The sequence below is a fragment of the Dermacentor variabilis genome, chromosome 9 (genome assembly GCF_050947875.1).
Source record: "Dermacentor variabilis isolate Ectoservices chromosome 9, ASM5094787v1, whole genome shotgun sequence".
In the NCBI taxonomy this organism is placed as follows: Eukaryota; Metazoa; Arthropoda; class Arachnida; order Ixodida; family Ixodidae; genus Dermacentor; species Dermacentor variabilis.
In genome coordinates this window covers 65,602,988-65,627,439 of record NC_134576.1, presented here as the reverse complement: position 1 = coordinate 65,627,439, position 24,452 = coordinate 65,602,988, and the positions used below count along the sequence as shown (strand labels likewise).

General features: G+C 45.3%; 2 protein-coding genes and 1 pseudogene across 5 annotated transcripts in view; 1 reads left to right on the top strand and 2 right to left on the bottom strand.

The window, feature by feature from the left end:
* The window catches only part of LOC142558388 (uncharacterized), an 85,353-nt gene extending 83,087 nt beyond the window's left edge, over window positions 1–2,266 (bottom strand). The window contains exon 1 of the mRNA XM_075670530.1: window positions 2,208–2,266. The gene's annotated coding sequence lies outside the window, so the exon portion shown is untranslated. The remainder of the gene's footprint in view (window positions 1–2,207) is intronic.
* Window positions 2,267–2,468: 202 nt separating this feature from the next.
* Window positions 2,469–22,912, top strand: LOC142592767 (uncharacterized). Of its 4 annotated transcripts, none has more exons than XM_075704430.1 (3): window positions 2,469–2,605; window positions 7,475–8,633; window positions 22,352–22,912. In XM_075704430.1, exons 2-3 carry the CDS (start codon window positions 7,665–7,667, stop codon window positions 22,817–22,819), a joined length of 1,437 nt encoding a protein of 478 aa, XP_075560545.1. In that variant the 5' UTR covers window positions 2,469–2,605; window positions 7,475–7,664; the 3' UTR covers window positions 22,820–22,912. The 4 variants fall into 4 exon arrangements, with proteins under 4 accessions (XP_075560545.1, XP_075560546.1, XP_075560548.1 ...); XM_075704431.1 differs by lacking the exon at window positions 2,469–2,605 and adding an exon at window positions 2,727–2,799; XM_075704433.1 differs by lacking the exon at window positions 2,469–2,605 and adding an exon at window positions 2,845–2,997.
* A 1,098-nt stretch (window positions 22,913–24,010) lies between these two features.
* LOC142558632 (U2 spliceosomal RNA) lies at window positions 24,011–24,162 on the bottom strand (annotated as a pseudogene).
* Between the last annotated feature and the right edge of the window lie 290 nt (window positions 24,163–24,452).

Genomic DNA, 24,452 nt, shown 5'->3' with positions numbered 1-24,452 from the left:
GTCAACCAAAGGACCAGGCAGGATTCCGTAAAGGCTACTCAACAATAGACCATATTCACACTATCAATCAAGTGATAGAGAAATGTGCAGAATATAACCAACCGTTATATATAGCTTTCATTGATTACGAGAAAGCGTTTGATTCAGTCGAAACCTCAGCAGTCATGGAGGCATTACGGAATCAGGGTGTAGATGAGCCATATGTAAAGATACTGGAAGATATCTATAGCGGCTCCACAGCCACCGTAGTCCTCCACAAAGAAAGCAACAAAATCCCTATAAAGAAAGGCGTCAGACAGGGAGATACGATATCTCCAATGCTATTCACAGCATGTTTACAGGAGGTATTCAGAGGCCTGGAGTGGGAAGAATTGGGGATAAAAGTTGATGGAGAATACCTTAGCAACTTGCGATTCGCTGATGATATTGCCTTGCTTAGTAACTCAGGAGACCAATTGCAATGCATGCTCACTGACCTGGAGAGGCAAAGCAGAAGGGTGGGTCTGAAAATTAATCTGCAGAAAACTAAAGTAATGTTTAACAGGCTCGGAAGAGAACAGCAGTTTACGATAGGTAGCGAAGCACTGGAAGGGGTAAGGGACTACATCTACTTAGGGCAGGTAGTGACCACGGATCCGGATCATGAGACTGAAATAACCAGAAGAATAAGAATGGGCTGGGGTGCGTTTGGCAGGCATTCTCAAATCATGAACAGCAGGATGCCACTATCCCTCAAAAGGAAAGTGTATAACAGCTGTGTGTTACCAGTACTCACATATGGGGCAGAAACCTGGAGACTTACGAAAAGGGTTCTGCTGAAATTGAGGACGACGCAACGAGCTATGGAAAGAAGAATGATGGGTGTGACATTAAGGGATAAGAAAAGAGCAGATTGGGTGAGGCAACAAACGCGGGTAAACGACATCTTAGTTGAAATCAAGAAAAAGAAATGGGCATGGGCCGGACATGTAATGAGGAGGGAAGATAACCGATGGTCACTAAGGGTTACGGACTGGATTCCAAGGGAAGGGATGCGTAGCAGGGGGCGGCAGAAAGTTAGGTGGGCGGATGACATTAAGACGTTTGCAGGGACAACATGGCCACAATTAGTACATGACCGGGGTAGTTGGAGAAGTATGGGAGAGGCCTTTGCCCTGCAGTGGGCGTAACTAGGCTGATGATGATGATGATGATGATGAAATTTGCCTAATCTTTGATCCGTGATGTTTTCCCGTTCTTCTATCCGCTCCAGTCTACTAATGATCTGATTTACACTTTCTTGCAATGTCGTCATCATTGCTTTAAGCTCGGAACCGACTTTGCCCTGAATCCGCACGGTCGAGGATAGGGCCCTCTTTTTCGGAGCAGGCGTCTCCCCGTACGCCATGGTCTCTTCTGCGACCTCCACAGACCTTGGTACCTCAACCGAGTCATCATGTTTCCTAGCCTGTCCTAAGCTACCGCTGTTACCGGAAGGCAAGCCGTTCCTAAGTTCAGCTAACACACTAACACACTAACACTAACAGTGAGATTTGTTATATCTTTGGTATCTGTGCCGTTCTTTGAGTATTCTTCGGTGGGGCTGATTTTGCTTATTTTTCACTGCTGCAACAATATTGCACACCGTTTTTGTTTCAATGCTGTTCCTCGTAAAATGTACGAAATTGGAAGTGCTTTCGAAAATAAAAGCAATAATTTTATGCGCTCAGAGAACAATTTATGTCGCCTGCTCGTTGAAATCATTGCTGGAATTATTGTGTACAATTAGAACTAAGCTTCTTTGATATTTTAGAGAAAATAATTTTTCATAAATATATGTGCCGTATATTTCCTTCCGGCGATAAGATGGCGCAAGAAAACTGTCCGCAACTTGACCAATTGAAGTGCGGTCAGCTTGGGCAAGAGAGCGGCGCACGCTCGACGCCAGCCTTAGAGGACCGCAGTGTACGATTACGCAGTGATTAGTGGTACTAAATGTAGATAAAATGAATCATCGCGCTAACATTATCGCCACAGTAACTGCTACAAACTACTGCAAGCTGCCCACTTTGATGGCGAACCAGCACCCAAATTTATGTACTCGCGAGGTCATCGATAACGCCTCCCGAGCCGTCGCAGTCACAATCGTAAAGCTTTTTTTTTTTTTTACTATATAGCACAAAATGCGAATTGACGCCTTTCCGGTAATACAGATAGCAACAACTTACGCTATGCGGTGAAATAACCCGCAGAACTCGCATCTCGTAGGCGCAGGACTGCACAACGTTTCAGGATGGATGGATGAATGGATGGATGATTGTGGCTCAACCCTTTGAATCGGGTGGCGGCGGCGCGCGCCACCTAGCCTTTAATGGTTCTATATGCATGCATACCTATGCATTTACTCCTTTACTTTTGCGTTGATGTTGGAAATGTTTGTAGCGCCATCTCTCGGAGGCGACATCAAGGGCCTCATGCGTAGCCGCCATCTGAGCCCACTACCCCTATTCTAGCACTCTGTAGTTGTAGTTTGGTAAGGCAACCGCGCTGCATTTTGTTTGTTTATATCGTACGGTCATTCTATGGTACGGTATGGTGAAAAGCTTGCATGGATCGCGTAGTCCAGGTAATTACCGCATTTTTCTTTCCCCACAAGCCCGCGCATTGCCCTGCTGCGCGACTACGGTCGTAAGATAGCGTGTCATAGAACGATAGAACTGTGTTGAGGCCACAACAACCACTGGGACGGCTTTATCGATTACGGGTGTCACTGTGACTTGCATTCTGCCAGGGGGCCACGTCAAGTGAATGCCCGGAAAGGTGGCCAATTAATAAGCAAGGGTTAAGGTTTTTGTAGTGGTGGTGTTCGTGCAGCAGGAACCACGGCCGCTGGATATTTTTATTATTATTATTCAGCCGCCGTGCAGGGACTGTTGCATCAGGCATGTGCCTAAATGTATGCCTACTCAATCGGCTGTCAGCAGCACGGAGACTTGCTAGACGTGACAAAATATTTCGGTTTGTTTCGTTCCTCTCCATGTGCCGATGTCATTTGAAGTCTCTCAACTTTATCTGACCTGCATGTGAACCGTGACATGAGGTATAACAGTATCCTGTTGGTTTCTGCGATCAAGTACTTGCTGCTGTGGCACACTAAACAACCATGCTGGCAGTTGATTTTTTTTCGGTGTATTTGCCTTAAGGTATTAGCAGTAAAAAAGTGAACAAAATTGCGGTCTTCTTGCTGAGAAGTTCTTTCCATGCTACAGTTGCATTGCATCTTGTCGAGAAAATGCATCGGTAGTTCACCTATCCTGACATTCTCTTTATCATACAAGTTGCGTTTGCTTTAAGAAAGCGACGCGCACATTGCCCTACTGCAATAATTTTATCAGATGAATCTTTTCTTTTGCTCAATGAAAATGTTCTCATTCATTCAAACTTCTGCATACAGTTTGGTCCACTGTTCAAGGGAACATGAGTGGAAAGCTCGTGCAGTATACACAAAAGCTAGTTTTGATGCACCTTTGGTAATTGTTACCTTTAATAGAGAATTTTAGGTTGAGGGGACGCAAGTGGCTTGCGACCCCTAACCTAAAATTCTCTATTATGTCTGATTTAGTTGAGGTTTTGACGGAAAGCCGTATGGTCAAGTAAAACATACAGGAAAATGGCCATCGCTGAAACAGCTTATGTAGTCTTAAATATGCGATGAAGTGAATTTTCATAGAGCACACTGTGCATTGATCTTGTGTTGGAGCTGCTTTCTTTCTTGCCACTTTATAAAATTTACAATTTTGGCTTTAGTCTTGCAAAGTAAATGTGCATTGAAGCATTTTTGCTCGTGCATGAGAAGGTGGAAATGGTGTGTCAGGTCTTCACACCTCCTGAGCACTGTATTATATGCATATAATGGGCACGGTTCACTATTCACCATTCTTGAAATACAACATTCTTGTGCTCGGTTGTTTACATGACTACCATTCTTCTTTGCACCTCTGTCTTCGCTAGTAATTTATTCATATTTTGGCCATAAGTCAGCTGGAGTTGGGTTCATTGCCCAATTTCTCTTGAACCTATGTTGTTGCTCATTGGGTGCATGTTTAATATGTTTCTCTGTGCTCTTGTGTCCATTGCAGCAACGCTTGCTAAGCTTCTACTGTTAGGCTGGTCACTGGATAACATAAATAAATGTAGCTGGGGTCCTAGTGCAAAAAGCCAGCTGCATCATCAATGAAAATGATTGTGTTGCAAAACGAGATTATGCTGTTTTGGCATCAAATTCTTGTGTGCCAGTGAATACTGCCATTTTGCAATGTGCAGCATAGATCACTTTCTAACATTGTGTTCATACTGAATTGATCATGATAACATCACACATAGTGGGGTTTCAGGTGACCTTTGGTGCTATGCGCATCATTTTCTCCATACTGCTAGTATATTGCAGTAAGTGCTCACATAATTGAATCAGTATCTCTTCTCCGCACTTGTATCAAAACAGAGTAAGCAAGCAGTTGCACAATGGGTACATGAGCTTTACCTTGCAGGCATCTGCGCTTTGCTTAAGTGTTTATCTCTACACCCTCAATGAGAAATCTGCAGTTATATCAACAGTAGTCTTCTGTGCACTCCAAGGCTCAATGAACTCTGCCAATAAGGGTCATCCGGCTGCTCTGATAGCCATACATGTTCCTGAGGTCACTTGATCGTCACTGCAAGGGTTGTTTCACTCGCTCAGTAGGAGTCCTGCTGGCTGTGTTACTACGATCGAGATCACCATGAAATGCTGTGTCTGACTGTTGTCCAGGGAACTGCACATGCTTTTATTAATGCAGCTCAGGAGGTCACTATTTATTGCTGGAAGAGAACCCAGTGGAATTCGACGAAACTATATTATGTCTGTCACATTCATATTCGCTAAAAGAGTCTTAGAAAAAAAATTTTTCCCCCTCAGTGTGTTAACTTGGTGATGTGCAAATGAGATAAAATCTACTTACTAGTGTGCTGCTTGTCAACTCTGCATAGTCACACAGAACACTGAACACCACAGAGAGCGCTGGAAGACTTGCAAACTCGCACCTAAACAAGAGCCCTTATGCAGGACGTCGCAGAGTGAGGAATGCCACTGGGTGCCGCTGTTCTACTTGTTGCCACAAAGGCACTGCCTCTTGTAAACTTGAACCTTCTTTAAATTGTAGGACACATTAAAAAGTGCGCAAAGGGATATAAAATACATAGAAAGCTCTTTTTAAACAAAAAGCATTGGGCACCTAATGACAGCCAACTTAACTGCATGAATTTGTGATTACAGGGATGGCTCCAATGTTGGCGCCAGAGTTTTGCTGTTGTGCGTCTTGGCATGAAGCTTTGCGCAACTTTGTGCCAACTGAAAAATTCTCTTTCTATGGCTAACGTCCTGTTGGTTTCTATCATTATGGATTCCATTATTTTGTTTTCCGCAATGTTGTGACACTTTTCAGTTGGTCATCAATCCCTATACGCGACACAACCACAGTCTGACAGATGCCCTTTCACAGCAAGATCATAAGAAGCCAACAAACACCGACACCAAAGACAACATAGGGGAAATTACTTGTGCTTAATAGATGAAATAAAAAAAAGATAAATTTAAAGGAAATTAAAGTGGATGAAAAAACAGCTTGCCGCAGATGGGAACCGAATCCACAAGCTTCGCATTTCACGTGCGGTGCTCTACTAATTGCGCCGTTTCACAATCCACTTTCTTGGGTATTTATGTGTCCTAGTAGAACCCTGGGAGTGTAGCCAGCGCCACCACTCACAGACCTTGGCGGCGGACATGGAACGTCCTTCTTGCCGCAGGCGTCACGAGTACGTGTTCTTTTTGGGTGAAGGCAACTGGTCAATAAACCCACATATGCTACCTGAAGGCATCAGTGTTGCCGGATTCGAGACCCTCGTATGTAATAAACGAGAAGAAAGGGGGTTAACCGAGGGGCCCGATTTTTATTAGTCATATCATAAGAAGCCAACGAACACTGACACCAAGGACAACATAGGGGAAATTACTTGTGCTTAATAAATGAAATAAAGAAACGGTAAATTGAAAGGATATTAAAGTGGATGAAAAAACAATTTGCCACAGGTGGGAACCGAACCCACAACATTTGCATTTCGCGTGCGATGCTCTACCAATTGAGCTACCGTGACGCCATTTCCCCATCCACTTTCTTGGGTATTTATGTGTCCTAGTAGAACCCTGGGAGTGTTAGCCAGTGCCACCGAAGGTTGTGGGTTCGGTTCCCACCTGTGGCAAGCTGTTTTTTCATCCACTTTAATATCCTTTCAATTTACCGTCCTTTAATTTACCGTACTTTAATTTCCTTTAAATTTATTGTTTCTTTCATTCATTAAGCACAAGTAGTTTCCCCTATGTTGTCCTTGGTGCCAGTGTTCGTTGGCTTCTTATGATATGACTAATAAATATCAGGCCCCTCGGTTAACCCCCTTTCTTCTCGTTTATTACATACGAGGGTATCGAATCCGGCAACATTGATGCCTTCAGGTAGCATATGTGGGTTTATTGACCAGATGCCTTCACCCAAAAAGATCATGTACTCGTGATGCCTGCGGCAAGAAGGACGTTCCACGTCCGCCGCCAAGGTCTGTGAGTGGTGGCGCTGGCTAACACTCCCAGGGTTCTACTAGGACACATAAATACCCAAGAAAGTGGATGGGGAAACGGCGCCGCGGTAGCTCAATTGGTAGAGCATCGCACGCGAAATGCAAAGGTTGTGGGTTCGTTTCCCACCTGTGGCAAGCTGTTTTTTCATCCACTTTAATTTCCTTTAAATTTACCGTTTCTTTATTTCATTTATTAAGCACAAGTAATTTCCCCTATGTTGTCCTTGGTGTCAGTGTTCGTTGGCTTCTTATGATATGACTAATAAAAATCGGGCCCCTCGGTTAACCCCCTTTCTTCTCGTTTATTACATACGAGGGTCTCGAATCCGGCAACATTAATGCTTTCAGGTAGCATATGTGGGTTTATTGACCAGTTGCCTTCACCCAAAAAGATCACGTACTCGTGACGCCTGCGGCAAGAAGGACGTTCCACGTCCGCCGCCAAGGTCTGTGAGTGGTGGCACTGGCTAACACTCCCAGGGTTCTACTAGGACACATAAATACCCAAGAAAGTGGATGGGGAAACGGCACTGCGGTAGCTCAATTGGTAGAGCATCGCACGCGAAATGCGAAGGTTGTGGGTTCGGCTCCCACCTGCGGCAAGCTGTTTTTTCATCCACTTTAATTTCCTTTAAATTTATCGTTTCTTTATTTCATTTAATAAGCACAAGTAATTTCCCCTATGTTGTCCTTGGTGTCAGTGTTCGTTGGCTTCTTATGATATGACTAATAAAAATCGGGCCCCTCGGTTAACCCCCTTTCTTCTCGTCTCTCACAGTAAGGTTAGATACTAATGCTTACATTTTATGCTTCTGGTTGTCTGCCACTGCAGGTGCATCCCCAAAGAGCTGTTATGAGGAAGCAGATGAAAGGGCACGGAATCACAAGTGCATAGCCTGGCCTAGGGAAGCTACCGTGCCTTCACCCACCCACTTAAGCACTGACCATGCCTTCATAGCGGCCATAGAGAAGAGAAGGACACCAATTTTTTCCAAGAAGGAAGAAGGGCCCAGTTGACAAACATGCCAAGAGACTGTCAAAAATGGATTGACAACAAGTCGGGCTTGGTCAAGAAAGACGACGACATGCCTTGTTCACCCTCCCCCGGTAAAGATTACAAGAAGCACACGGTTGCTGTGCAGAAAAATGAGTGCGACTCGGCCATGCCAATCCAAACGCAGTGGCTGCAGGATGTACAAGTGAAGAAAGAGCCCATCAATGATGTTCCTTTACACCAACAGGAGGAGTGTAGTGTCCAAGTCTTAGAGCCACTCTTGAAATGCGAAAGTGAAGCTCAATGGAACCGTGACATTCCTGATCAAGGTGAGCAACCTCGAGAAGACTTTGGCACTACAGCATCTACAGTAAAGCTGGAAGAAGGGATGCAGCATTCTGACAACTGCAGAGTGGACACCGAAGAGCGTGCCTCGAATGTAGAAGGCCAGTTCTTCAAGCTTGCCCGCTGTAGTTCTCCCGCCGGCGAGGTTTCACTGCAGGCTCGGTGCCCCGAGCCCACCGAAAGCACTGCGAATCTGTCGAAGCCGGGACGCCGCCGCAGAAGCACACGGCGGGCTGTCAGTGGCACGTCATCGGGTGCCAGGGTGCCACAGCATCTTCCAGAATCGCCTTTCTCGAGAGATGGCGATGATGTGGCTGCCCAGGAGCCTCCGGACGTGCGCTACCACTGTCCGCGCTGCAATATTGCGTGCCCAGAAGAGAGCACCCTGGCCATTCACGTGCGCTGCCATGAAGGTGCCGGTGACAGGCGTCACTGCTGTCACCTGTGTCCTGCCACGTATGCTCAAAAGCATGGTCTGAAGTACCACCTGAGCAAGCACTGGGGGATCAAACCGTGGAAGTGCAGTGACTGTTCCTATGCATGTACCACGAAGCACGTTCTGGAGCTTCACATTCGCCACCGGCACAGTGGCGAGCGACCATTCAAGTGTGACCTCTGTGACAGGGCATTTGCCTCTCATTCCATTTTCATGGCAAGTGCCCCCTTTCCATCACTTAAGATGGATATTGAACATTGAGCATAGTGCTAATACACATGAAAAGTAAAAATTTGTGATTTTGTATTTGCTGAACCAACTTGAATGAAGTTTGGTTGATTTTAAGAATGTTAAATTGTAGGGGCTCATAAGAACAAAATTTCGATTCAGGCCCTGAAATGTGTTTCAAGGAAAATATAGATGCAAGTGTGACAGTCAAGCTCACATTTACAAGGGCTATTTTATTTTAAAGGTCCGATCAGTTGCAAAATGATAATCACAGTGAAAATCAAAACTGTAAATGATAATCACAGTGAAAATCAAAACTGTTTAATTCGGAACATTTATATTCACTTTCCAGCTACTTCTCTACATAGTCGCCATGCCGATTGAGACATTTGTTGTAGTGTGGTACCAGCCTTCTGATACCCTCGTCATAGAATGCAGCTACTGTACTTCCAGCCAATTCTATATGCTGATCTGCAGCTTGTCATCGGAGTCAATCTCCGGCCCTCCTAGCCAGCATTTCATGTGAGCAAAGAGGTGGTAATCAGTGGGAACCAAGTCCGGGCTGTACAGTGGGTGGTCAAACACTTCATCATCATCATTTATTATTCCCTTAAGGGTCCCTTCAGGGACATTACATAAGGGGGGGGGGGGGAGACAGCGATGGGAAAGTGCCATACATCAGCTCAAATAAAAAAAAACAAAGGTAACAGAAAAATAAACAATAAACTGTGTAGAAAACATCAGGTATAAACAGACCAATGAAAATATCTCAAACTGAGTAGCAATAAATTTGAAGAAAACTGTACACGTAAATGTGAAAAACTCTAAGCAAAAAGTGACAAAAAAGAAGAGAAGAAAAAATAGGCGATGACACAAGCAACTCGGATTGCTGGGAGAGGAAACGTGAGGAAAAGTGGCTATTTTGGGTTCAAATGGTCTGATAGTAACTGCCTAAATTTGGAAGGATTTGGCTCTGAAACCACAGCTTTGGGAAGACTGTTCCATTCTTCTATGGCAATGGGGAGCAAGGATTTGTTGAAGGCGTTGGAAGAACCATGCAAATGCTGTATGCAAACGCTGTATGCTAAGAAAGTTAAAGAAATGGTGAGATGAGCGTAACGGAGCATGTAATAAGTTCTCGCGTAGTGCAGGAAAGTTAAAGTATAATTTAGCTAGTATTGTAAATGCTAGCTAAGTAAATGCTAAGTAAAAGCTAAGTAAATGGAGGGGACATAGCCAGCGGTCTTTGGATGAAACCAAGTGTCAGCACAAAGTTTCGTGATATAGTCCACCCAAGTTAACTTGTTAGTTATTTCGACTCCCAGGTACCTGTATGAGTTTGTTACTGATAGTGCCGTGGAGTTCATCGAGTACGAGAAAAGGGTAGTGGAATGTTTACGTGAGATGTGCATGCATTTACATTTCGAAATATTAAGCTGCATAAGCCAGTCAGAACATCATTTCTAGATTTTGTTTAAGTCATCTTGTAATGATTCCTGGTCGGCATTATCGGCGATGCGGCGATAAATGACACAATCGTCTGCAAAAAGACGGACGGATGACAAAATCCCAGATGGCAGGTCGTTGATTAAAATTAGGAACAGAAGCGGAGCAGGGACAGAACCCTGGGGAACTCCAGAGATAACTTCAGTAGTTTCGGACGCATGAGTGGCGATGACAGTGAACTGTGAGCGGTTAGTTAAAAAGCAGCGAATCCAGGATAAGATAAGAGGGTCAAGTGATAAGCATGCAAATTTACACAATAGACATTGGTGAGGAACGCGGTCAAATGCTTCTGAAAAATCTAAGTAAATGATGTCTGTTTGGAATGAAGAATCTAAATTAAGGTGAAGATCGGTTGTGAATTCAAAAAGTTGGGTTTTGCAAGAGAAGCCTGCCCTGAAACCATGCTGTTTGGGAAAGAAGAAAGAATTGTGATCGAGGTGAATTGCAATATGGGAGTAGAGTATATGTTTGAAGAGCATGCATGAGATGCATGTTAATGAAATGGGAAGATAATTAGAGGGGTCAGCATGTTCGCCGCTCTTGAAAATTGGCACAACCTTGCTTGATTTCCACTCGTCCGGAATTTGACTGGTATTGAGGGACTGGGTGAAGATGAGCTGCAGGAATTGGCTTGTGAAATGTTTCGTGCCTTTAAGTATTTTAGCAGGAATGTTATCAGGTCCGGGTGAAGTAGACGGCTTGAGGTTATCGATGAGCTTTGAAATTCCCTCAGATGTGATGGTTACGGGTGACATGAGAATAAAATTTAGGCTCGGTAAAGTAATGCTTTTATCAGCTGGCTCGTGGGTGAAAACTGAGGTAAAGTAGGAATTCATTGCGTATGATCGCTTGTAAAGCAGAACGTCTGTGCCGTCATGTCTCTTTAAGGATTTGTTATAGGAACTGCTCCTGTTGGGCATTAGCAAATTCCAAAATTTCTTAGAGTTAACACTCAATATTTCTAGAAGATCGTGACTGCAGAATTTTCTTCTGGATGACCGCAGTGATCTAGTGTATTCGCGAAGCATGCCGAAGTATTTTTCCCATTTTACAGGCGACCCGGAGTTCTTGGCATTTCGAAAGAGGCGCTTCTTTTTTCGTGATAGCTTACACAGTGAGTTAAAGTACCATGGCCTTGTGGCATCCCCGCGGATGCAGATAAGTGGGACGTAGACGTCTATGAGTGATAAGATTTTGTGCTTAAAAAGACACCTATTTTCGTTCACGGATCTCGTAGCCATGGACGGATGAAAGGTGGTGAAAAAGTGTTCGAGGTCGGAGTTTACGCTTGCGAAGTCAGCTTTATTGTAATCACGGATGTATTTGATGGACGGTTCACAGGGGGAGACTTCAGTCATCAAGTTAAAGAACAAGAGATTGTGATCGCTCAGCCCACTGTGACATGAAAAGGATTGAATTAGCTCAGGACTGGAAACAAGAATGAGGTCAAGAATATTTGACCCTCGTGTTGGCTTATTTACTGCTTGGAAAAAGTTTGAAGTGAGAACGATTTCAAGGAAATCTTCAGATTGGCGAGATGACGCAGTAAGAGCCTCCCAGTCGATGTCCGGGTAGTTAAAATCACCGCAAAGTATTAGATTGGCATGAGGAAATTGGGATTGCAAGACTTGAACTACAGAGTGAAGGTCCGTAATAAAAGAATGGTCCGTGTCAGGTGCTCGATAACATACAACTAGTATATTGGTGCAAGAGGGAAGGCAAATTTTCAGACACATTATTTCGCTGTGGCTATTTATCTTGAGTAAAGCGGATGAAAAAGTTGAATTCACAAGATCAAGAATGCCGCCTCCCCGGCGACCTATTCGATCTCGCCCATAGATATGAAAGCACCGTTTGCTGTGAAGCAATTCTGATTAGTGAATATTGGGTGTTAGCCAAGATTCAGTAAATAAGGTGATGTCAGTGCTATGGTCTTCTAGGACGGCCTCAACTATTTCTTTTTTTGGCAGGTAGCTTCTTATATTTGTCAGTAGGACAGAAATTTTGTTAGCTTTAGCTGTGCGCAGGCATTCTGACAGCTGGACCTGCAGCAGGGAAGTGTCGCACAGGACTTGCGTTAACCGCTATGAATGTAGTTCTACAACGGAATCTGTTTTGGCGTTGTAGGTGAATAGTTTTCTGCCGATAACCAACTTATCAAAGCAGATCTTAAATGATGCGTTAGTTTGTTGGCCATAAGAAAAAAGCTTTCTTGGGGCTAGCCAAACTTTAGCTAAGTAATCCTCACAAACTGAGGATGTGGTTCCTTTATGTTTCTGTCCTGCAACAAGAATTCTTGATTTGTCTTTAAAGTGTGCAAGCTTAACTATGATTGGATGGTTTTTGCCTGACTGGAAACGACCTAGTCAGTGTGCACGTTCAATATCTTGGCTACCAATTGTAATACCTAGGTATTCGGAGCAGAAGGAAGTAATGTGGGCCTCAGACTGGTCCCAGCTTTCGCCGAGTTTGTCCTGAAGTCCGAGGAACAATAAGTTTGTGCGTCGCAAGCGGTTTTCAGCGTCATCACACTTGTTTATCAGTGCTTTAACGTCTGAAACAAGCTGGGCCAAGTCAGTGTTTGTTTTGGATGCAGCTACTTTTTCTGGGTTTGTTTCGATAGTTTTTTCGAGTATATCGACGCGCGCTGAAAGATAATGCACCGAGTCTTCAATGTTCGTTTGAGCGGACCGGATCAAGGCAAGCTTGGCAAGTACAGTGCTCTTAGTGGATTCAATACAAGATATGGCTTGGTAAATTGTTTCCAAAGACGGCGGAGCATCGTTTCCGTTTGGGCCTGGGTTTAGTTCAACATCACCAGATAAAATGAGAAGAGAAATAAGGTGGGCGTTGAGCCAGTGGAAGCAAGCAATACACAGCATCCTTTGGCAACACTCGATGACGTCTTTGGGACACGACACTGCTAGCAAAAATGGGTTGCTAGAGCGACACTACGTGGCGTGGGGAAGATAACTAACCTGCAGCAGATGAAAAAAGGGCCTCTGCATGACGAGTTGCGATGCGGTGGTGTGCCCCAAATGACTCCAGTGGTACAGCGGCTTATATAGGTGCCAGATTCCTGTGCTTGTGCCAGGTTGCCAGTTGACAGACTGGTCCACTGCTGGAAGCAGCGGATGCAGGTCGATGTGGTCGTTGTTGATGTAGTCATCGTCAGCTGGTAGCCAAGCGATCTTGTTGACGTCATGCGGCTCAAAAAAGCCTGAGCTTTCAGCGTTGCAGCGTGAAGTGGCGGGACCCCATATCAAGATTGCCTGCAGCAGATGAAAAAAGGGCATCTGCATGACGAGTTGTGATGCGGTGGTGTGCCTCCCCATCGAAAATGCTGCAGGAGCTTCTTTGTTGCAGCTGCACTATGCGGCCACACATTGTCATGAAGAAGGACCGTACCTGATGACAACATTCCTCTTTGCTTGTTCTGAATTGCCTTACATAGACGTTCAAGAGTGGTGTTGTACGAGGCTGAAGCGATGGTCGTGCCACAATGCATGAGTTACACCAAAAGAACACCATTGCTGTCCCAGAACACAGAAGCCATACACTTCCTGCTGGAGAAGGTTGGCTTGAACTTCTTTGCTTTTGGGGAATCATTTCAGGAAAACTGTTTGGATTGCTCTTTTGTTTCTTCAGTTGGAAACGGACCCATGTCTCGTCCTCTGTGACAAGTAAAAAAATCTTCTCTTTCATCATGGTAGTGTTGAAGGAACATTAAGGCTGCGCCCATTCGCCGTGTTTTGTGATGGTCGGTCAACATCTTGTGAATCCACGTTGCACAGAGTTTGCGGTATTGGAGTCTCACACTCACAATGGTATAGAGAACTGACCGTGAAATTTTAGGAAACGAATCACTTAACACAGAAATTGCGAACCGATGATTTTCTCAAATTGCCTGATCCACTCGGTGAACCAGATCATCAGACGACACTCACTTCCTTCCCTGCATGCCTGCACCATGAACGCTTGTGCATCTTGCTTCAAAGTTCCTGCACCATTTCCTCACTTTGCTGTCACTCATAAAAGTTGTGCCATACAGGTAACTCATGCATTGATGAATTTTGGCTGCATTGCACCCCTCAGCATGAAGAAATCGAACGACCGCATGCACTTCACACTTAGCAGGAGACTCTATTGCTTGAGGCATGTTTACATGCTCACTGCACATTGACAACTGCGACCACGTGATTGACGGGCATACTAGAGACACTGCACAACACATGTACTTACAGTGTCATCAGATTTTCACTGTGGTTTTCATTTCGTAACCGATCAGACCTTGAAAAATATATAACCTTCATATATATCTCTCTTAACTACTACAATGCAGATATTACAGTTCTGTAAGATGCATCTGATGAGCTGTTTACTCTGCAGTTTTCCACCACGTAGCTTTCTTATTGAATATCTCTCTTGAAAAATTTGTCATCATCATCATCAGCCTATTTTATGTGCACTGCAGGATGAAGGCTTCTCTAAGCGATCTCCAATTACCTCTGTCTTGCGCCAGCTGATTCGAACTTGTGCCTGCATATTTCCTAATTTTATCACCCCACTTAGTTTTCTGCTATCTTCGACTGCACTTGCTTTCTCTGGAACCCATTCTGTAATCCTAATGGTCGACTGCTTTTCTGCCCTACACATTACATAGCCTGCCCAGCGCCTTTTTTTCCTCTCCTAATGTCAACTACACGGTAGACAGTTTTAGTATAGCGTAAAGCAGCAAACGCAAAGAGTTAGCGTTAGCGTTGCGTGCACCACACTGCGCATGCGCTGTACATAAACAGTGCTGGAGCTCTTACGTACGTACGCTATTTTCGAGGTTTAGCGGTGAACGCTAAAGCACGGAAGGGGAGGCTTACGTACGGCAACATGGCGGCGCCAGTCGAAGTGAGAGCAGCCCGCTTCGGATCTATTGAGTCGTCGGCCTGCACTGTTTGGCTCATTCGTTCCCCACTAATGCTCGTGATTGCTTTAGATTCATGTGATGACGCTTCGACAGTGGCGCACAGGTGACAAATGGGCGTTGTTTACGATATGCGTTCTCAATTAGCGGCGCAGTAGGCTTAACGAAAGGGTTTGCTAATGTTTGCTCATGTTTGCTGTATCCGCCTCGAGATGGCCCCCAAGTGTATTTCGCTCCTTCGCTTGCTGTATAGCCGCATGTCAAGCAGATGCATGTCACGTTTTCCGCGGCAAAACACAGTAGTGTGGTCAGTGCTGTGGTCACAATGCGTGTGCGTTTTACCAATGACGATGATATGAACCTCGTGAAGGAGGTTTTTGCCTTGAACCCATTCGGATGGACATCAAGGTGGGCGCCCGTTGCAAAAATTGGAAAGAAGTGGGAAGTCCGCTTTCTGGAAGCGAAATTGCCGGCGAAACGTCCTCTCCGGAATAGCTTCGATGTTGAGTGGATCTTGAGGACACGTAGAACCTGCGCGGTCGCTTTCGTTCCCGAAGCATGAGGGCGTCTGTGTCATCCCAACTTAAAAAGGACAAGTAATGTGGGTCCTACAGAACACTCGATCGCGGCATGCCAAGAATAATCGGTGTGTTTCGCGACTCTCAACAAAACACCGCTCAAACCAAACACCTACATGCGTAATTAACGCAGCGACTGTGGCTTTCGATAAGCTTGACTTAGGGACACACTTGCGGATTCGGCATTGGATAAGCTCGACATTTCGTGTGGATTTGGCTTTCCAGTACTTTGTGTTTTTACATCTAGATGGCGCTGTATGTGTTTGCGTTAACGTTACCGCTTTTCTCCGTTCCGCTATTCTAAAGCACTACCTTGTGCCGCGCAGTGCAGTCTTTGTTCGTTAGCGTTGCGTCGCACGCTAATGCTAACGCAAGGATTTTACGCTATACTAAAACTCTAGTTTGTCGCTGTTTGCTGTCTGATCCACACCGCTCTCTTCCTGTCTCGTTTAACATTATGCCTAAATTTGTTCGTTCTGACACTTTGTGCAGTCCTTAAAGGGACACTAAAGGTTAATATTAAGTCAACGTGGACTGTTGAAATACCATCTTAGAAACCTCGAAACACTTGTTTCGTGCAAAGAAGAGCCTTATTTCAAGAGAAAATGCGTTCTGAAGCGTTTGCGTACCTCTAGTGCAGTTCAAATCGCCTGCCTTCTGATCGAGGAGTGGTGATGTCATGGTCTAATAGTGACGTTGCTCGGTCGGTGAGTAAAACGGCGGCCGCAGGCGGCGCTACAGCTTTTATGCAGAAAACGCAAACGCGCGGCCAGAAACAGAGCCAAGACAGAGCCAACAGCAGTGCGAAAGCAGAACTATGGTGGCTAGCGGAAGGGAAAGCGTGCAACGATAAGCTGGTTTTTATTTTATGACGGCAACTTCGACGCTCGTTGAAATGGACGACCCTGATAACGACACATTGGCTTGCGATGCTGGGCTCGACTTCAGATATTTAAGCACTGATGAACGTGACCTGCTGCTGAAAGCTCGCGTTGCGTACTACTACGACGATGGCCTGCTTTGAAAGGTACTCCATACGACTTCAGTAAGTCGGCGTTGAACTCGTAATCCTCTGGACGAAAGTGCAGCGAGCACACTACATGATTTTCCGGCTCTGCCAGTGTGCTGTGGCAGAGGTGCAGCACTTAACCACTTCGAACGGAGAGGTTCACTCGTTGGCACACAGTGATAAGTAACGTTGGATTCGCCGCTGCAACTGCCCTTGACCAAGTTCCGCGGACCAGTCACGCATCCCACGACATCACATGGACGTGGCATTCTCGCTGCTTGTTCCAAATGCAAGTTTCGCGAGCCAGCAGGACCACCGCAGCACGATGCGATAGCAAAACAACTGAAACTCCAAAGCGCGCGCGGCGCAAATTCGAGCGCGCAGAGTCGAGTGAAAACGAAACCTTTCGATCACCCACACTACTCAAGGGTAATGTCAAAATGTAATTTTTTCTTAGAATCGAACAGAAGTAGACAAGTAGCATTTTCTTCTTTCTTATAATCTAATGAAATTATCTTTTTAATATGAGTAGTTGAGTAATAGTGACGTAAATTGTGATGAGGAGTGTCTTCGTCATCGGGCTAGTACCGGAATGTCGCTGGGGAGTCTCAAATCCTGTCATGCATTTACCTCAATTTCTCGGTTACTAAAGCTCTGTTCGTGATTATATTGACGCCTTAGACGTTCTAGAGTATTGCTTTATCACCTTAGCTTGACTTCATAGTAACCTTGGGTGTCCCTTTAAATTGTGCTCGAGCTTTTTTGTTAACCTCCAAGTTTCTGCCCCTTATGTTATCGCCGGTAGAATGCAATCATTGTACACATTTTTCAACGACAGTGTTAAGCTTCCAGTCACGGTTTGTTAATGTCTGCTTATGCACTCCAACCCATTTTTATTCTTTAAATTTCCTTCTTATGGTCAGGGACCCCATGAGTATAATTGACCTAGATAAACATACTCCTGCACAGACTCTAGAGGCAGACTGGCAGTCATGAATTCTTGCCCCCTTTCCAGGTTATTGAACATTATCTTTGCCTTCTGCATATTAATCTTCAATACTACTCTTACACTTTCCCAGTTAAGGACCACAGTCATTTGCTGCAATTCACCCCCAGGTGTTCTGACAAATTTTGTTCTCTCTCCCTCCTCAGGATGTCTACCAACCGGGAAAGTGGGAATTCTCAGGGATTTTGAGTAGTCTGGAAAAACTCAGAGAAAACTTAGGGAATTTGTGCCTCTGTCAGGGAAAATTAGCTGTAATTTTATTGAAAGAGTCGAAAGTCATCGTAATGCTGGCTCGAGTAACAGACAGGAATTGTAACGAATCGTCTTTGACATCCTATCGTCGGCTGGAGGAGTTGCCAGTGTACAGTCAACGACCAACTTTCCGGATGCCCAATAATTTGGATGGCTTCGTGGCACCACCTCGTGCCCCATAGAGTCAATGTATCAGACCGTCTGAAATTTCGGATGCAAGAACCCTTTGCCGTCCGATTTTCCAGACTTTTTGCCGTGACCATAGGTCTGAAACAGCATTAATCAAAGCTACCACCGCTGCCATTCTGATTACCTCGCTGCCTCGAACCGGTGCTCTCGCATGTGGATCCGTTGGCAGCCGTAGCCACCACTGCGGCAACGCTAGACCTAGTTGCTTCGATGTTTGCTATTAAGCTTCTTGCCGTTCGCTGCTGAATTTGCTGCTGTCAGCAATGGCACCAACTCTGCCTTTGTGGTCTTTGCAATTGGCTTAGAAGCTTGGAAAGGAAAACGTGCGTTGCATAATGCCGGTTCCCGACAGTCAGCTTCGCCTCTGTACAGAAATGTTACGTGGTGAAGCATATGCAAAAGTACTGCAGTGAAGCATAAGCGTGGGAAGGGGCTATGACACAGGACACACTGTCTTCCTTAATTATACACGCGTGCACCTGGTATTTCCAGCCACAGTAAGAGCACCGATATGCCTAATACATGTACCAACAGGCCTTCAGAGCGTTTTCGAATGTGCATGTAGCGGTTTGAGCCCTTAAGAGCATTAAATGACATACACTTTTTCCAACTGGCCGATTTTTCGAACGTTTTTGCGGCCCCTAGGGAGTTCGAAAAATCGGACCTGGACTGTGCAACTGACCAAGAAGCTGCTTCAAATGGTCCATGGAGCGAACGAGTGGCGGAAGAAGGACAAGAACAGAAAGAACCTACGTATTGAGGAATGAAATGGAAAGAAAGCATGCTGCCGCCGTTTTGAAGGAGCTTGAGCTCAAAAAGTGTTAGCTGATGCCGAGATGCAGGTGTCCCTCATCCAAACCAAAATAAACTCTTTAAAGCAGTGGAGCACTACACTGAGGCTTTGTGCACAAGCTGAGAGTATGTCAGGACAGTTGACATTGACTTACGAGCTGTTGAGAGAGAATCTCAATTGGGACAAAGTTTGGGCCTCATACCACTGAGCTTGCTGTCAGTTGATAGAAATAGCTCATATTCGAAAATATTTCTTCTGTACGCATCTCCTTTGTATTTGAGAATGTCCGACTAGATTTGCAATTTTTTTCGAATACATTTTATTTGCTGTGCATTTTACTAACCCCTCCCTTCTATCTCTTTTTGAATAACATAAGCACTACTACTTAGTATTCAAATTGGATTAAGTCGTATTTAAAAAAAAAATTTTCATATGCTTACCAGAGAGTGACAGCATTGGGTGGTATTGTTTCAGCCCATCTTGACATAAAACATAGTTCTGCGTCACTCAGGGAATTTTGCAAAGGCACTCGGGGAATTTGGAGCGAGCCTAGACCTCGCTAACCTATGGTGACTGCAGATTGCCCTACCTAGCAAAGCAATGAATGGGGCTAGTTGGTGGACGTTCATGATTGTATTGCACTTAGTGTTACACTGACGAACGTAAGGAACAAGTCAGACTTATGCCGTTGTACGTTGACGCGGACGTATGTTCTGCCACACACGTCTGCGTCAACATATGGCCGCATACGTCTGAATCTTGTTCCTTATGTTCGTCAGTGTAACGCTAAGTGCAATACAATTATGAACCCTACCTAACACTTCTGAAATTTATGTAACAGAGTGAACAAAATCTTAACATGCATTTTCGTCTACTCTAAATGCTTTATGACTGGTTTACGAAGTTGTAAGGACTATGGATTCTGGCACGCCGTGCACTGACTTGTTTGCTGCTGCAGTTTGGGCATGCTCAGCTGCTAGAGTTCTGAGAGAACACTGTGCCAGTCCTGAACTGATGATAATTGTTTTTTTTTTGTAGCTGTTGACTTTGTAATTATAACTACGAAGACTCGATTCAGGATTCCACAGATAATTACAGCACCTTTCCTGTGACCTGTTCATAGCATGCACCAAGTGCAGTGGAGCTTCGGATATGGAAAACTAGATTATCCATATCACGGAAAGCAGAGGTGGTAGTCATTCTGTATCACAAACAACCTATGCGCGCGTGCCAGTCATCCTGGTGCTGTAGTTGAAGACCATACAATGACCACGTCACTGAAAACTGTCAAGTTGACCCGTCCAATTGTGCACTTCTCTTGGAAATGCAGGGGAAACCTGTTCTCCTCTCTTGTCCCATCTAGTGCTGAATGAACTCTGCTTCTGGCAGCACGGTTATACTGTGTGTGTATGCACTGGTGGTGTCTGGTACTAGGACATTGCCACATCAGGTTTTGGTGATCTGAATAGTCTCTTTATCGCGTCAGAAGTCGCACTGCAGTAGGCATGCATTTTGGATCATCTTCATCAATAAGTAATGTAATTAATTATTTGTTGCTCTCTCAAGGAATTAAAGGTCTAAGCTATCCAATAAAGAAATAAAAACAACAAAAACCTTTGTCAGCTGTACTCTTTTAAGAAAGGAGGAGTTTAGGCTAATGGTGGCCATGGGAGCGCTTTCTTCTGGTGTCTTGATAAATGGACCCCATGGCACTACTCTTGGGGGGCGAGAGGTGGGGGAGGGGAGGGGGGTTCAGGGCCAGAGCTCCAGCCTTCACAGCCTCCTTAATGCAGTGTTGGTCCATAATTTTGCCTTTATCAAGTGTTTGCCAAACTTGTTGCTGTACTACTGTTTCCTCCAGTGCTTGCCTCAACAATGTGACAGCATTTTGATCTAGAACCATTGTTTGCAATAGGTGACTTTGTGGACATGCATAACCTGCTGTAAGAATAGCTGTCATGAGTACCACTTTTTTATCTGCTGGGCAATATTGCCTGGGCTCCCAAAGCACCTAATATTTTATCCTTCTGCGACCACACTTTTGAGATGCCAGAAACATGGTAGCAATGATTGGTGAAGAAGTTACAATCATTGCTTGAGAGAGTTATCTAATGAACATTTGGGAATGTTTAGCCTAGTTGGACTGTCTAACGAGCAGTTTCTGTGAGGTCTTGTTGGCAGTCCGTGAGCGTATGTTGAGTTTGCCTTAAAATATCATCTCTACACGATTTGTGAACTGGACATGCAAAATGATATTAACTGTTGCTGAATTGGGATCAGTTGGGGAGGTCTCACGCAGTAGTGAAATAACTGTAGAAGTGCACGTTGGCAATTGTATGACCTTATAGAGGTGGTTAACAGTTGTGCGCAGTAAAATTTCAGTTAAGGGAATGAAGTTACTGGAATCTGGCGTTCCTGTGTTATTCCTGCCTGTGGCTTCTCCAAAAGTGAGAAACTTGTTTTTGGTTAAGTGGATGTGGTGAACTATCTTGGAGGGTGGAGGAGAGGTGTGCCATGAGAGAGTCGGCAAATCACTGCAACAGCTCAAGGAACCACGAAAACGTGCTCCTTTCACGCGCACAACATAGCTAGCTCACTGATACAGTGAAATATTGTTAACTTGTTGCTCCTTAATTTCGGAAATCGAATCATTCATGCTTACGCTCTGGCCCCGGCTAGCCATACATGCATTATTTGATGGCATGAAATTCCCTTCAATTCAAGCTCAATTGGTCATGCAGCATTTGACTTGGATGACCCTCACACCACACCTGCACAATTGTACAGCACAAAAGAGTCATACATACATCCGTCATACATAGCGTACAGTTTAGGTGTTCGGGAATAGGAAGCTACATTGAGGCTGACATGGCTGCAGTTAACAACCAGAAATTCTTGGGTTGCATAGACGCTGTGGGAGCAAGCAAATCCTGCCGAATGCATGTGATGCCAAGAGTGTGCACATCCATCACTGTGCTAAGGCTCTTTGCTGATAGGCTAAGTGCATGTGCAAGAACAAAATCGCGCTACGACCATGCGCAATGCAACTCTTAAAGTCACACATTAGGATTGACAAACTGCTGTACAATTCAAGTGTGATGTAAAGAACATTCAAATCTTAATTACATGCTGCACCAAATACACTCAAATTTCGCTAGCTTGCTCCACACAGCTTGCTGTGGCGTGTATGGATTAACACGCAATGCGCAATTCAGGCTTGCAAATTTGTTGTCATCACCCTTTTGAAGTGCAGTTGGTGCCAAGGGGAGACAAATACTGGCTAGTGCGGTAGGAAAGGTAGGCAGTGTGGTGAAAATGAGTTTTTCCAACCTGAGCAACAGAGCCAGTTGATGCAAGGACGCAGGGGTCGTTGGACGTCTAGGAGAGGCTGTCGTCCTGTAGTGAACGTAAAAAGGCTGATGAAGATGCAAAAAATTCTTTTGTCCCCAATGCAGGTCCACAGACGCATCCACACAGGCGAGAAACCATATGCTTGCCTACTGTGCCCAGCCACCTTCAGAGACTGCAGCACCAAGCGGAAACACCTTCTTATGACTCATAGCACCGCGAGGCCCTACACTTGCGAGCACTGCAGCAAGTCCTTTGCCCTGCCGGAGCAGCTCAAGCGCCACGTGCACACGCACACCGGCGACACGCCCCACCTGTGCCACTTGTGCCCTGCACGGTTTACCAGGCGCTCGTCGCTTGTTGTTCACGTGAAAAATCACATAGGCGATCGCTCGCACCACTGCGAGCAGTGTAAAAAGTGCTTTGTGACTGCCGCGAGACTCGCGGAGCATGTCAAGTGCACGCACTCATCAAAGCCGGCGTACCCGTGCAAGCTGTGCCCCAGGAAATACAAGCACAGTGGTTCTCTCAACGCACATGTCCGAGCTGAACACCCTGCTGAGGGGAAGACGTGAACCTTGGAACTGTCTACGTATGCTGGAATCGTGCATGTGGTAATGTATACTGACATGTAAATAAAGAAATGCCGATTTTATGTAACTAAGAAATCCAAGTTCTGTTGAGTACTGTATTTATGGACATAATGCTCGCACTTCTTTTCGTGGAAAGCTGGTGCAAAATTGAGTGGGGGGAATGGATAACTACGTAGGGAAGAGAGGGAGAGAGATAGCAAAGAGAGGAAACGCAGGGAGGTCAACCAGACGAGCATCCGGTTTGCTACCCTACACTGGGGGAAGGGAAAGGGGGAACAGAAAGAGGAAAGCGGGATAGAGGAAACACTCTGTGCACGCAGCAAAGCGCCTGGAAATCAGTCAAGTCAAAGCCAGTGCTCTGTTGATACGTTAGGCTGCCGTCATTCTGCTGTCTGAAGCTAATCTTGGTGCTTCATAGCTGGTGATGCACGTTGAAGTCGGCTCCTTGGTGCTGCTGACGCCCACCAAGGAGCCGGTGGCCGTCAGCAGCACGTTGCAGTGCGTGGGAGTATATTTGTAAGCTAAACCCCAGCCGTTCTGGCTTCATTTCGAATATAATGATGCGCATGAGCCATGATGCTTACCCAAGAGTTGCAAGTACTGAATTGAGAGCATCCAGCACTTGCATTGCACCTCGCGCTGACGGAGTGTGCAGGTTATTTAAGAGCGTTCTAAAAGTATTCACCAGAGACCAGAGCATCATAGGTGGCGAAAATTTTGATAGAACATTAGAGGTGTTAAATATAAAAATGAAAAATTTAGCTATAAATCGGGGATTCTCATGCCTGCCACTGTAACCTCTAACAAAATATACTGCCAAACAGCAGAGCTACCTTTGTATAAGAGTGCAGGCTCTGTACCGTGTGTCCCAGCTAACGTTAGCCAAGCTGTTCAATGAAAAATAAAGTTTAAGAAACGCGGTGCATGATGCAATCTTAAGACCTACCGTGTTCGGTCGTCGGGTCTCTAACAGCCGAACACTGCAGGTTTTATAATTGTATCCCGCACTGCGTTTTTACAGAGACGCTATTTATGGCTAGGGTGCCGTGAAATTTTCATGTGGGCAAGCAAAAGCTATCATCATCAGCACTGGCTCGTACCGCGTTAAGCAAGCAAAAAATGCAATGGCTCATCCCTCTCGTAATGCAGAGGTTATATATACTCTGTGTGCAAAATCCGTGGGCCGACCTGCGCCAAAGGTGAAGCAGGCTTCAAGCACTCCGCCAACTCGCAAAAATAAGTTTGATATCTTCGATCCAAATAGAACCCATATCGGATATCAAGCCGATAAGAACAGATGGTACACTTTGACCTGCGTTGGCCATGTCTACATTCGCAGCGCCCTCTCATTGTCGGCGTCCCAAGTGCTTGTGTCTCCTTCCGCTCCCCGTAGTGGCAGTCCCGTCCGAGTGTTGTGCGTGTCTAGTTTCCTCCGGGTCCTTGGGGTGGCGGTCCTTTGGTCAGGTAGATACCAATAAAGGTTCCTCAAATATTTGCTGCTGCGCAACCCACATCAGCCATGGCTACGTTCGCACTGCCTTCTCTTTTTCGGTGTTCCAAGCGCTTGCATATCTACTTTCCTTCCGCTCTCCCGTGGTGGCGGTCCCGTTGAAAT

Coding starts and splice junctions, on each gene's coding strand:
- LOC142592767 (XM_075704430.1), top strand. CDS start 7,665: ATGCCAAGAGACTGTCAAAAATGGATTGACAACAAGTCGGGCTTGGTC. Junction 8,634..22,351: donor CCTCTCATTCCATTTTCATG/GCAAGTGCCCCC, acceptor TCCCCAATGCAG/GTCCACAGACGCATCCACAC.